At 50.2% G+C, this 14487-nt stretch overlaps 1 protein-coding gene across 1 annotated transcript in view; it reads right to left on the bottom strand.

Moving 5' to 3' along the window:
• Window positions 1-1467: 1467 nt before the first annotated feature.
• The window catches only part of IFFO2 (intermediate filament family orphan 2), a 53794-nt gene continuing 40774 nt past the window's right edge, over window positions 1468-14487 (bottom strand). The window contains exons 5-9 of the mRNA XM_066564047.1: window positions 13605-13750; window positions 9230-9350; window positions 5491-5580; window positions 4582-4712; window positions 1468-1861 (exon numbers count right to left, since the gene is read on the bottom strand). Coding sequence (XP_066420144.1) covers window positions 1756-1861; window positions 4582-4712; window positions 5491-5580; window positions 9230-9350; window positions 13605-13750 — 594 coding nt within the window. The 3' untranslated portion in view covers window positions 1468-1755. The remainder of the gene's footprint in view (window positions 1862-4581; window positions 4713-5490; window positions 5581-9229; window positions 9351-13604; window positions 13751-14487) is intronic.

Here is a 14487-nt window from a genome sequence, read left to right as displayed (position 1 = left end):
CAGCCAGGAATGAGGCATTTTCCAGGACACCCATGCTTTCCATGGAATGGAGAAGCAGGATCTGCACTGGCTGCTTGCTTGCAGTGCAGCTCCAGAGATCCAGAGGCTTGGGGACAGCACTCAGGAAGCTCACAGGATTGGCCACTTTCCTTTCTTTAACACAGAGGCTGCAGGAATTGGGATTTTCCCTGTCCAGCCCTAGCACTGCTCCTGCACAGCATTTCCTGGCAGGCAAAACAAACACATGTGGAATTTACTCTGAGTTCCAACCACTGCTTAACCCCACAGCTGGCTTTGGGCAGTATCAACTACGCTCTCAATCCTGATTTAAAAACAAACATAAAGTTATTGGCTGAGGTTTATACCCTGTTTTTACCTGGCTGAGGTGCTACAATTCCCATTCTAACCGTGAAGAGCTCGGTGGGGCTGGAGTTTCCTCAGCCACCACCGCGTGATCCGACTTGGATGCTGCTTCTCCTGGGTAAAAATGCAGAAAGATGGGCAAAGCCAAGGTCCTGCCACTTTCTCACAGAGAAAGCACGTGGCTGTTCCTCCCCAGCTCTAGGGCAGCAGCACTTTGGGATTCAGTTTACCATGCCCTAAAAAGGATGACAGCATTTCCCAGTGCTCAGCTTTCCCCAAGAACAGCGGTCAGGAGCTCTCCCAAAGTCCTGTCTCCAGCCTACACCTAGGTCAGTTTATCCTGATGCTTCACCTACACATCATGGAAGCAGCATAAAATGGAGTTATTTCTCTGTCTGCAAAGGAAAATCTGCAAACACTAAAAAAAAAAACCCTGAACAAAGAGACAAACCAGGGCTGACTCCCCTCCTAACCCAGCACTGGAAACAAAGGCATTGTGATACAACATTCCACCTCAAAAGAAGCTCTACAGACATCTAAGTGTGCAAATGTGGGTTTAGCTTTCCTTTTCCCAAGGGATAACTGTAGCCCAGCAGGGACCAAACATTCCATAGAAATAAGGCGAGCTTTTTTTGTTGTTTTTGCATAGTAGTTACTCAGTGATAGTCCCCCCCCAGTGACCCCTCCTGTGCCCCCCTGCTTTGCCACCGAGCTGAGTCCTGCTCCTCCAGGTCCTGGAGTCCAGAAGAAACCTTGGACACATCCCAAAGGCTCCCTCAGCCCAGAAGGTGGGATGAAGGAAACCCTCTGAATTTTGTAGAACTGCTTCGCCCTGCGAGCTGACTCCAAACCCGCTCTTGTTGTTAAACATGTGCAGTTCAATTTGGAGGCAATTCTTTATTTTTTTTTCCTTGTGCCAGACATTTGTAATTGCACCACAATTGTCTTGGTTTTGCTGCTCTTTTTGCCAATGTTGCTTTTGCCAATCAGTGCAGCAGCTCAATAAAACCAGCAGCTTATTGAAGTACCCAGAGCCTCTGCAGCACCATCCTCTGCTGCCAACAACTTTGGTTGTTTGTAGGTTTGTTTTTCTTTAATAATATATTTTATAAAAACACCTGCTATTAATATTCCACTGGAGCTCAAAGTGGCTCAGCTTGGGGCAAAGGCACAATTAAAACACCGTGTTTCCCTACAGGACTCTGCATTTATGGTTTGTAGAACAATAGAAATGTACAGCACCAATCCTTGGCTGGGAGGGGATGCGTGTAGGAATGAGTCCTCAGAGTCCCTCTGCAGGGGCTCTCGAGTCTTTCACCTTTCCCCCAGCAATTGGTTTGGAATTTTTCTTCTCTCTCCATCTCCCCCTGGACTGGAATGCTCCCACTTCTATCAGCTGACCATGGGCTCCACGTCCGTCTCTCTGTCCAAATCATCCTGAATTTCATCTGTGTTTCCTGAGTCACTGCTGGCTACAGAGCTGGGGGATGGAGAATTCCTGCAGGGAAACACAGGGAAAGGTGCAGCCAAAAAGTTAAATATCCATGACTGAAGGAAGAAAAAAAAAGTCTTAGAAGAAAACAGTCACTTTCCCTTCCCAATACTATTCAAAAACCCCTTTAATAACATTAAACATTGGAATTTCCCCAAGCTATTCAAAAACCCCTTTAATAACATTAAACTTTTGGCTAAACAGGAAATATCAGCAGAAAAATCAAGGTGCCACCCCAGCCATCCCCCACTCAAACACAGAGGCTGTCCCAGGTTTACTGATGGGGAAATGGAGAGCAAAGACTCTCAGCATCCCTAATACCCAGAGCCCTGAAAATTGAAAGTTTATCATCTTGTTCTACTGGGGTTGAGCAAGAGATAAGAGAAATCCCTCATAGTGTAATGTTCTTAACACATGAGAAGATTAAAAAACAAGTTCTTCATGTAAGTCCAGAGTCGAGATTTAATTTGGGGTTTTAAGAGTTCTAAATCTGAGATGTTAAAGACTGGAAGTCCAGCTGAGCTGGAGCTCCCTGTGCTCAGGAGCAGCTGCTGAACCCTTGGGGCTGTTCCACACTCCCCCTTCCAGGGCTGAGCTGGGACACAAGATTCTCCAAAGGACAAGGCCATCAAGTGACAGCGTTGCCTTTAGCCCAAGCTGGCAGGAATTGATGCTTTAAGTTTTAGCTTTAATATTTCTCAGATTCTGTGCTGCATTTGTGTATAACTCTGAACTTCACACAGAGTGTTAGCAAGTTCTCCTCTCCTTTTCCAGCCCCAGAACCAAGGGGAACTATTGCAGCTTCAGGCCCAAGAAGTGTAAACAGAAGTGAATTGGGGGGAAGCAAACTGGGAGAATGTGACTTCATTACCTGAAGCTGTAATTGGACAATTAACCCACAATATGCAAATGGAATAAACTGATCAAGTGTGAAAACTGATCCCCCATGGTCCATCCTGGGTGTAGCCTGGGCCAGGCTCCTGCACTGCCCAAGGTGTATCTTTGGAGGCCTTTTAATAAATCCCTACTTTATTCCTGTAACAGTGTCCAGCCTCTGCTCCAGGTGCCCTCTCCAGCATCAGACCCAGGAAGGAATGTGCTGGTTTTCACCTTCTTTCCTACCTCTGCTGAGGTCAGGATGGAAGGCACTGGAGCTGATAGTTTGTGTTCAGATTTAGGTGTTTATTATTTCTCATCAGTGTTACAGTCTCACAGCAGTGAGTTCTGCAGTTCTTCACCAACATGGCACTAAATGGCCAACAATCTTTTGCTGCAAGGTCTTTTAAGGCTAAACTGTCCAAGTAAGAAATTACACCTGAATTATTTTTACTTTTAACCCAATAATTGATCCCTCAAAGTCTGCAATGCAGACTTTTCTGTCCAGTTAGAAAATACCACTGAAACCCATGGAGAAGAAGGAAGAAGAAGGTGAAGAAGGTGAAGAAGAAGGTGAAGAAGAAGGTGAAGAAGAAGGTGAAGAAGAAGGTGAAGAAGAAGGTGAAGAAGAAGGTGAAGAAGAAAGTGAAGAAGAAAGTGAAGAAGAAGGAGCAGCCTCCACTCTAAAACCTCCATCTTGCTCTATATTTATTACTATATTCTAAAAGCCCAAACTCTAAGTTTTCCACCCTGTGATATGACACACTTCTAATCAACCACAATCCCAGTGTTATCACTCAATTCTGGAAGCTTTTCCACGGCCTCAGGTCAATGCAGTGCTCTCCTGGGGGTCAGTGCCTGGCAGCACAGAAAGGCTGAAATTCTCAGCATGCAGAGCTGCAGCAGGAGGGAGCAGGAGGGAGCAGGAGGGAGCAGGAGGGAGCAGGAGGGAGCAGGAGGGAGCAGGAGGGAGCAGGAGGGAGCAGGAAGGAGCTGGAAGGAGCTGGAAGGAGCAGGAGGGAGCTGGAAGGAGCAGGAAGGAGCTGGAAGGAGCTGGAAGGGGCAGGAGGGAGCAGGAAGGGGCAGGAGGGAGCAGGAGGGAGCAGGAGGGAGCAGGAGGGAGCAGGAGGGAGCAGGAAGGGGCAGGAAGGGGCAGGAAGGGGCAGGAAGGGGCAGGAAGGAGCTGGAAGGAGCTGGAAGGAGCTGGAAGGAGCAGGAGGGAGCAGGAGGGAGCAGGAGGGAGCAGGAGGGAGCAGGAGGGAGCAGGAGGGAGCAGGAGGGAGCAGGAGGGAGCTGGAGGGAGCTGGAGGGAGCAGGAGGGAGCAGGAGGGAGCAGGAAGGGGCAGGAAGGGGCAGGAGGGAGCAGGAAGGGGCAGGAGGGAGCAGGAAGGAGCAGGAAGGAGCAGGAAGGAGCTGGAAGGAGCTGGAAGGAGCTGGAAGGGGCAGGAAGGAGCAGGGAGGGGCAGGAGGGAGCGGGAGGGAGCGGGAGGGAGCGGGAGGGAGCAGGAGGGAGCAGGAGGGAGCAGGAGGGAGCTAGAGGGAGCAGGAGGGAGCAGGAAGGGGCAGGAGGGAGCAGGAAGGAGCTGGAAGGAGCTGGAAGGAGCTGGAAAGAGCAGGAGGGAGCTGGAGGGAGCTGGAGGGAGCAGGAGGGAGCAGGAAGGGGCAGGAGGGAGCAGGAAGGAGCTGGAAGGAGCAGGAGGGAGCAGGAGGGAGCAGGAGGGAGCAGGAGGGAGCAGGAGGGAGCTGGAAGGAGCTGGAAGGAGCAGGAGGGAGCAGGAGGGAGCAGGAGGGAGCAGGAGGGAGCTGGAAGGAGCAGGAGGGAGCTGCTGGGGCAGCAGAGGAGCCCTCACCTGTCAGCTGAGCCCTTGATCAGCCTCCTGCAGGTTTCCATCTGCACGTCCAGGCCCCGTTTCATGCTGCACATCTCCATGTACTCGTGCAGGTGCCGGTTCATGTCGCTCTTGGCTGTGGCCAGTTCCAGCTGAAGGGCAAAGAATCAGCTTCAGGGGAGGAGCAATCCCACTTTTCCTGCGTTTCTTTCCTTTTCCTGCACTCTTCACACTGCCTGAGCTGCCCAGAGCCCACCCAAACACCCCACAGTGCCCATTTCACTCACTGCTCCTGACTGCCAAGGCACCCATGAGCCCAGGAAGGGCAGTCAGAGCTCCACACTGGTTCTGAACAACCCTGGTTTGGCTTTTTATTAAAACTTTTCTGTTTCTAACACTACCACAAAAGCCATCCTGCTGATTTTATGCCTTCTAAAGTACCTGAACTATCTTAAGTGTAATATAGATCTCCAAGAGCTTGTAAGACCTAGCTCAAAAAAGCCATATATCACCCTGGAGGGCTCTTCCTGCTCTTGGCACCTTGTTTGTCAACAGGCAGTCACTAATGAAAGCAGCTCCAGGCAGGACAGAGATTTTGAGAAGCTCCAGCTGCTGTTTCTGGCCATCTGTGAGGCCCCATCCTGGGAAGCATTTCCCAGGGTGAGGGTGGACATGCAGAACAAAGCAGGGGAAAAGAAAAATAATGTGTTTTATTCCCTTTGTTCTGCAGGTTCTCTCTCCACCAGCCTCAGATTTATGCTCAGTGCTGAAGTATGGAGCAATAACAGCCCAGAGAATGGCATTTAGAAAAATCCCCAGGGCACACCAGAGGGAAATGCCTTTGCATTGTTGGATATATGGACATTCCTGCTTCCCTCTGGGACACCTCTGTGCTGTGTCCATCCATCAGGAACAACTCCCCTTCCTCACCTCTATCTGCCCTATTGTCTCCTGGTATTCCTTGTCTCTTGTTTTGAAGAAAGACTCTGTCTCATGGATCAAGTTTCCCAGGTTTTCTTCCTGCAGGGGAGAGGAGGACACAAAAAATTAGCAAGGAAATAAAGGAATTCAGGAGATAAGTGAAGATTTTATTTAACCTCCCTGGAAATGCAGGTTATTGTGTTCCTTCCTGCACTGATTTTTTAAAGACACTTTCACAGACTAGGAATATTCTTCTTCAATTGGAATACCAGGAAAACACATTTCTGTGCCATGACCACAGCTCTGGACACACAAAGGCAAGGTCTGATCAAAGCTCCAGCAATTAAACCCATGCACCTGCTGCATTCCAAAGCACCAGCCCCCTGGATTTTCCTGAGCCTTTCACAGCCTGATCTCACTTGGACAGACTGGAATTGCTCTCCAGACATGAAACTTTTAATTCTCCCTGCACTGACCACGCTGCTACTCCCAGCTTTGCAATGGAATTCTCATTTTCCAGTTGCATATCATCACTCCCCAGTGCATGCATGGATTCCCACTGGAATTCCTGCACTGCTGGATAAAGCAGGAACAAATGCAGTCCCACAGGAAAGCTCCTCCTTTGGACTGACAGCACAGTCTGGGCTCCCATCACACAGAGCTGCTTGGTGCTGCCCAAAAAGGCACCACAATGTCACTGTTCCCTCTTTCAAGCCTTCAACCACCTCAGTTTTCCATTAAAAAATGCTCCTCAATTTAGCACGACTGCACCAATGAGTGTTAATGGGGTTTCCATGCTCTGGCCACATCTGTGGCAGATTTACAGAGCTCATTCCTGGTACCCACACCAGGCTATGCAGCCTGGAGTTACAAGAATCATCCCTCTGATCCTTTTATATGCAGAAGAGCTTTAAGGAGGAAGGTCATAAAAGAAGGTGGTGAGGGCAGCGTGTAAGAACTTGAAAGGAATAAAACCCACGGAAGGAAGATTCAGGCATGTAAAGCACGTGTTAAAGAGCAGGCACAGCCGGAGCAGTCTTTATTCTGAACCTCCATCTACAAGCCAAATCTACCCTTTCCTTGTATAATTTTCATTTAGAAGGATTTAAGCTTCTTAAAATCTTTAGAGTTTCCCCCGCGCGGGGCCTGGGCTCGGCGCTATTGCTGTGCTTAGCCCGGCACGCCCGGCTATGCAAATCAGCTGTCATTAATTCATTAATTCCTGCACCAGGCTGCTCGTTATCAGCCTGCCACTCTCCCTCTCCTCGTTATCGCTGCCACTCTCTGCTCCTGTTATCCCTATGGTGCCACTCTCTGCCCCCATTAACCCTATGGTGCCACTCTCTGTTATCCCTGTGCCACTCTCTGTCCCTGTTATCCCTATGGTGCCACTCTCTGTTATCCCTGTGCCACTCTCTGTCCCTGTTATCCCTATGGTGCCACTCTCTGTTATCCCTGTGCCACTCTCCAGTCCCTGTTATCCCTGTGCCACTCTCTGTCCCTGTTATCCCTGTGGTGCCACTCTCTGTTATTCCTGTGCCATTCTGCCCCCATTATCCCTATGGTGCCACTCTCTGCCCCCGTTATCCCTATGGTGCCACTCTCTGTTACCCCTGTGCCACTCTCCAGTCCCTGTTATCCCTGTGCCACTCTCTGTCCCTGTTATCCCTGTGCCACTCTCTGCCCCTGTTATCCCTGTGCCACTCTCCAGTCCCTGTTATCCCTGTGCCACTCTCTGTTATCCCTGTGCCACTCTCTGTCCCTGTTATCCCTATGGTGCCACTCTCTGTTATCCCTGTGCCACTCTCTGCCCCTGTTATCCCTATGGTGCCATTCTCTGTTATCCCTGTGCCATTCTCTGCCCCTGTTATCCCTGTGCCACTCTCTGCCCCCATTGTCCCTATGGTGCCACTCTCTGTTATCCCTATGGTGCCACTCTCTGTTATCCCTATGGTGCCACTCTCTGTCCCTGTTATCCCTATGGTGCCACTCTGTTATCCCTGTGCCATTCCGCTCCTGTTATCCCTGTGCCACTCTCTGCCCCTGTTATCCCTATGGTGCCACTCTCTGTTATCCCTGTGCCACTCTCTGCCCCTGTTATCCCTATGGTGCCACTCTCTGTTATCCCCATGGTGCCACTCTCCAGCCCCTGTTATCCCTATGGTGCCACTCTCTGTTATCCCTATGGTGCCACTCTCTGTTATCCCCATGGTGCCACTCTCCAGCCCCTGTTATCCCTATGGTGCCACTCTCTGTTATCCCTGTGCCACTCCCCGTGGTTTCTGCAGCCCCAGCAGTTCCCAGTAGTCCCCAGAGGCTCCCTGAGCTCTGGATGGATGATCCAGGAGCAGGGAGGTGGAACAGGAACACGCCCTGGCAGCCAAACATCCCCCAGGCTGCTGCCTCAGCATCTTCCCAGCCTGGGAGGGATCACCTCCCACCTCCCACCCTGTGCTGCTCAGGATGCAGTAACACGGCCATTCCCAGCCATTCCATCATTCCCAGGCTGTTCCCTGCCATTCCATCATTCCCAGGCTGTTCCCTGCCATTCCCAGCCATTCCATCATTCCCAGGCTGTTCCCAGCCATCCCCAGCCCATTCTCAGCCATCCCCAGCCATTCCCAGCCCATTCCCTGTCATTCCCAGCCCATTCCCATCCCTTCCCAGTTATTCCCAGACTGTTTCCTGCAATTCCCAGTCCTTTCCCTGTCATTCCCAGTCCCTCCTTAGCCCATTCCTTGTCATTCCCAGCCATCCCCAGCCCATTCCCAGCCATTCCCAACCCATTCCCAGCCATTCCCAGCCATTCCCAGCCATCCCCAACCCATTCCCAGTCCATTCCCAGCCATCCCCAGCCCTCTCCAGGCTGGTTTAAGAGTGGCTGGATTAACTGCCTTTCCCTGGGATTTCAGGATTAAAAGGAAGCTGTTCATTATCCACCAGTGCCAGCAGATCCCCACTGACTGGGCTGAGGGAAGCCCAAGATTCAGGGGTCCAGAGGATCCCTGGGGCTTTTTGTGGCCCTGCAACCACAAGTTCTTTGTCTGGGATGGGATCTGCACCCTTCAACACCTCCCCAGACCATGCCAAGGTTGCTCAGCTCCCCACAGGAACAGCTCTGCAACCCCATGTCCTGCACTCCACACATTCTCATCATAAAGTGGGAATGATAATTCACAGAGAAAGTGAGGTGCTGTGGAAGATCACAGAATCCCAGACTGGTTTGGGCTGGAAGGAGCTTCAAGTTCACCTAATTCCACCCCATCAATGGGCAAGGACACCTTCCACTGTCCCAGGCTGCTCCCAAACCCATCCAGCCTGGCCTTGGGCACTGCCAGGGATGGAGCAGCCACAGCAGGCCCTCTTCACCCTCACAGGGAAGGATTTTTTCCTAAAATCAAATTTAAACCTCCCTCCTGTCAGCCCAGAACTTTAGAGAAAGCTTTGAAGGGTGACAAATTCCCTGATGGGCCTGGAACAGACACCTTGGATCCTTCACCTCTCACTCAGTATTTTAAATACTCACTCTGAAGGAGCCAAGGAAGTAAAGTTTGGCCAATGAAGTGATTGCACAGACTGCAAATCAGCCACAGAGAGGAAGCACTAAGAGGATTTTAAAATCAGAGTCAGTCTGTGTGGCAAACTAGAACACCAGTCCAACACCCACAGGCTCAAATGGCTGTCAAGGAGTAGATGAGGGAGAGTTTGTGCAGAGAAGAGCTGGAGAAAATAACAGGGATGAACTCACCTCTCCTTGGAGGTCGATGGAGGGGTTGCAGTTGGTGAAGTCCTCCCAGAGCAGCAGCGTTTCCTCGTTCTCCTCCCACGTTAAACTGTCACAGTCGTCATCGAAATCAAAGGTCTCACGGCTGGGAGAACAAAGAGCCATCACCCAGGGCACTGCAGCCCCACTCCCTCAGTCCTTAATTTAATTAATTGTCTAGAAAAATGGGCTATGAGAGCTGAATGGGGACAATGCAGCGCTGGAAATCCTCACAGCTTTTCCCGACAGCCCGTGGCACTGCCCAGGGCCTCTCTGCTGGGCTCTCTGCCACCCCAGGGCACAATAAAAGCTCCTTGGTGGAGCTGCTGCTGGAGCACCAGGCCTGGCTCTGCCCTCCAGAGGGAGCTGCACAGGAGCTTCCCCTGCTTGCAAAACCACAGAAGTGTTTGGAGCTGTTCTTTCCTCCAAAGGAGCCCAAACGCAGCTCAGGGGATGTCACAGGGCTCAGAACCCACAAGGATCTCACAGAGGGGTTCAGCCAAGGGCTCCCCTGCAGCCTTGGAACACAGCAGGGCTGGAAGGAACCAAGGCTGGAAGGAACAAGGACTGGAAGGAGAAAGAGCTGGAAGGAAGCAGGGCTGGAAGGAACAAGGGATGGAAGGAACAAGAGATGGAAGGAAGCAGGGCTGGAAGGAACCACCAGGGGCTGGAAGGAAGCAGGGCTGGAAGGAACAAGAGGTGAAGGAAGCAGGGCTGGAAGGAACAAGGGATGGAATGAGAAAGAGCTGGAAGGAGGCAGGGCTGGAAGGAACAAGAGGTGAAGGAAGCAAGCCTGGAAGGAAGCAGGAATGGAAGGAAGCAGGAATGGAAGGAACAAGGGATAGAAGGAAGCAGGGCTGAAGGAATAAGGGCTGGAAGGAACCAGGAATGGAAGGAACCAGGGCTAGAAGGAAGCAGGGCTGGAAGGAACAAGGACTGGAAGGAGAAAGGGCTGGAAGGGACCAGGGCTGGAAGGAAGCAGGGTTGGAAGGAACAAGAGCTGAAGGAATCAGGGCTGAAGGAACAAGGGCTGGAAGGAATCAGGGCTGAAGGAAGCAGGGCTGGAAGGAACAAGGATGAAAAGGCTGAGCCCCTGAGATGTGCAGAGCAGCACAGCCACTGCTGCAGCCACTGAGGGCAGAGCACAGGGCAGGAGTGGCCTTTCACACCCTCATCTGCTCTACCCTTGTGCAATGAGGGAAAGCTGCAGAGCACACAGCACTAGCTGCTCTCATGGTGGTTAAGGAGCCCTGACAAAGAGCTGGGATTTCTCCCTGAGCAGCGTGCATTCCAGGGTGATGCATTTTTATGGCTTTAGCTCACTTCCTCTGAGCTGATAAGATCTCAGGAAGGAGCCTGATGCTGTCCCGGGAGGCTGCAGAGCCTGGCAAGGGCCAGGAGGTTTGTCTGGATCAGCAGCACTGGGAAAATGTCATTTTAAACACTTGGACACTCCTGAGTGTGCCTTTTGCAATTCCACTTCTTCCAATTGTTCTCTTTTTCCAAGATCTGTCCTGGTCAGAGAGCACAACGGCTCCTGAGCTGACCTCACACAAAATCCACTGCAGTTCTGATTTTGTGCTACTTAATTCTTAAAAATTACGTTCATTACAGCTAAAAAGCAAATTGGTTTGTTTCTGTTAATGATACCAGCTCCTCTATCTATTTCTAAGCTTCACAAAGATCCCGGGGCCCATCCCCACCAACATTTTCACCCCAGCTTGACAGAACAAGGCTCCTGTAGCACTTTGTGCCACGGGTAATAGGACATGGAGATAAGAATTTCATTAGCAGGACCAAAACCAACTGGGTAGCACAGGGCAAGTTTGGGAACAAAATTAAAACCTAAATGCATGACTAACCTGGCAGGTCCATTTAACTTCTTGCTTTTCAAAAAATCCACACACTGCCTGCTTGTCACACTGAATTTAGCAGTGGAACAGTCAAAATTCTGTATTTATTACACTGATTATTACTGAGAGCCTAAAGGCATCTGAAAGGAGCCCTAACAAGGGGGAATCATCAGAGCTTTGGCCAAAACCATCCCATCCACACAGGGGATTCAGGCAGAAAGGAGGAAATGCTGCCCTGAAAAGGAACTGCTGGCAGAGTCTGAGAGCAGAGCAGGAGCTGGTGGTGCTCAGAGCATCCCTCGTGTGCCCCCAGCACAAACCCTGCCCTGCCCTGGCTGGGAGATGCCACCAGGGTATTTTCTGAAAAATCCTCTTTGCCCAGGATTTTCTCCTGGGAAGCTGAGAGGCCTCAGAAAAGAATGCAAACAATAATGATCTGATAGCTTGGGAATGTGGCCTGGAGATTGTTTAGCAACAGGTGCATCTTTGATTGGTTCCATGTGAATTGTTTTTAATTAATGACCAATCACAGCCAGCTGTGGCAGACTCTGAGGAATCAGTTCCATGGGCTTTCATTATCATTCTTGTTTAGCCTTCTGATGTATCCTTTCTCTATAGTTTAGTATAGTTTTAGTATATATTATATTATGTTACATTATATTATGTTATATTATATTATATTATATTATATTATATTATATTATATTATATTATATTATATTATATTATATTATATTATATTATATTATATTATATTATATTATATTATATTATAAAACTATATTATATTATAAAACTATATTATATTATATTATAAAACTATATTATATTATATTATAAAACTATATTATATTATATTATATTATATTTTAAACTATATTATATTATAAAACATAATATAATATAATATAATATAATATAATATAATATAATATAATATAATATAATATAATATAATATAATATAATATAATATAATATAATATAATATAATATAATATATCAGCCTTCTGAGAACATGGAGTCAAATTCTCATCTCTCACCTCGTCCTGGGCACCTCACAACATCACAGGCAAGCTCTGGGAGTTCCTCTCTCTGCTGTCCCTGCAGGGGCTGGCAGGGGACACCCCCATGCCCTGGGGTGCTGCAGTCACACCCACGCTGCTGCTGCTTGGGGCTTTTCTCTTTTCTCCCAAAAGAGAACAGCAGAGAGCTCAAAAAGCCTCACCAGGTTATATTGCTGGATATTTGGGGGGTTTTGGGGTCCCCACCTGTGTTTTGAGGCTCCTAGGGTGGAATTTGGGGATATTTGGGGGTGTTTGAGAAGGATTTTGGGGGCTTTTGGGGGTCCCAGGAGATCCCAGGCTGGGGTTAGGGGGTATTTGGGGGTATTTGAGGACTATTTTGGCGGGTTTTGGGGGTCCCCACCTGCGTTTTGAGGCTTCCAGGAGGTTTGGGGATCCCAGGGTGGGGTTAGGGGATATTTTGGGGTGTTTTAGGAGTATTTTGGGGGGTTTTGGGGGTCCCCACCTGCGTTTTGAGGCTCCCAGGATGCAATTTGGGGATATTTGGGAGTGTTTGAGAAGGATTTGGGGGGGGTTTGGGGGTCCCAGGAGATCCCAGGCTGGGGTTAGGGGATATTTGGGGGTATTTGAGGAGTATTTTGGGGGGGTTTGGGGGTCCCCACCTGCATTTTGAGGCTCCCAAGGTGGAATTTAGGAATATTTGAGAGTATTTGAAGGGATTTGAGGAGTATTTTGGGGGGGTTTTGGGGGTCCCCACCTGCCTTTTGAGGCTCCCAGGAGGTTTGGGGGGTCCCAGGGTGGGGTTAGGGGATATTTGGGGGTGTTTTAGGAGTATTTTGGGGGTCCCTACCCTGGCCCTGATGGGAGAAGGGGACACAAGGCACACCTCCAGCCACCTCCCTGAACTGCTCAGACAGCACCACGTGCTGGGAGTCCCTCCTGGGCTGCTGCAAACTTCCTTCCTGGGAGCAATGTGGTTTGGGGTAAAGCTTTGGGCAAAACAAACTCCAGTTCTTCCAGGGTGGGAGACTGGACTTTGCAGCAACAGCTGACAACACCAACATTCCTGACATCTATAAATTGTTGTCCACTGATCTTCCAGACACATCCACCACTCCCATTTGCCTGCAGCCCAACTGAAAAACCTCCCAAAAAACCTGGGAGGTTTGTATCCACCCCAAGCTGAGCTCTCAGTTCAAATTCTATCCAGCCAAGCAGCAGCAAACTCCAGAAATCAAATATTCAGCCCAAGATGCAGAACAGACTCCTGGTTTTGCCTCTTTTTGTTGCGTTTTTTCCTCTTTTGCAGCAACCCAGAACAGCAAAACCAGTTTGTATTTTTTATACTCTCTCTAGTTCCTCCCACTTTGAGGGAGGAGCTAAAATCCGATCACTTCATTTGAACTTCCCCAAAAGCTCCTGGCCTGTGCCAGGCTGCCAGCTCAGAGACTGCAGGCTCAGGCAGTTTTGCAGGGTTACTCACAGCTGGTTGAACATCCTCTTCATCTCATCTGTGATGTTGAGGGAGCAGCTGACCTCATCGTCCGAGAAGCGCCCGTTGTTGTCGGCGTCCTGCTCCGACAGCTCCTCGTCCGACGGCAGCTTCCGCTCCTTCTTCTTGGAAGCCACCTGGGGGCACAGACAGCACTGACTGCAGGCCTTGGGGGCCTGGGAGGGGAACTGGGGTGCAAGGAGAGCAGAGGGGTTAGGGCTGAGCCTGGGGTGTGGCTGCCCAGCACCCCCGGATTCCCTGCCCGGCCTGAGGAGCGCGCACGGAGCACAGGAAGCGGCTGGGGAGAGCAAAGCGAGCGGCAGCGGCTGCCAGAGCTCTGGGGACGGTCACTGAGCCAGCCTGGCACCTGCCAGGGGCCATGCACAGCCTGGGAGGAGCCAGGGAAAGGCTGGGATGAGCCAGGGCAAAGCAGGAGGGGCAGCAGTGCCCGGGCACAGAGCAGGGACAGAACTCTCCCTCTCCTGCCACCACCACAGGCGTGGCCTCCAGAACAGAACCCCAGCAAGGAACAGACAGGAAACCTTTCCAGAGAGCCTTAATTCCAGGGAGGAATTCCCAGAGAGCCTTAATTCCAGGGAGGAATTCCCAGAGAGGAATTTCCAGAGAGCCTTAATTCCAGGGAGGAATTCCCAGAGAGGAATTTCCAGAGAGCCTTAATTCCAGGGAGGAATTCCCAGAGAGGAATTTCCAGAGAGCCTTAATTCCAGGGAGGAACTTCCAGAGAGGAATTTTCAGAGAGCCTTTATTTTAGAGAGCCTTTGTTCCAGGGAATAAATTTCCCACCCCAGCAGCAGCAGCAGCAAATTGAGGATCCTCAGCACACAAGAAGGGTTGGCTGAGCCATGGAAAAGCC

Source organism: Molothrus aeneus, chromosome 21, assembly GCF_037042795.1.
Source record: "Molothrus aeneus isolate 106 chromosome 21, BPBGC_Maene_1.0, whole genome shotgun sequence".
In the NCBI taxonomy this organism is placed as follows: domain Eukaryota; kingdom Metazoa; phylum Chordata; class Aves; order Passeriformes; family Icteridae; genus Molothrus; species Molothrus aeneus.
The sequence above is the reverse complement of the archived record's forward strand: the minus strand, read 5'-3'. Positions and strand labels throughout refer to the sequence as shown.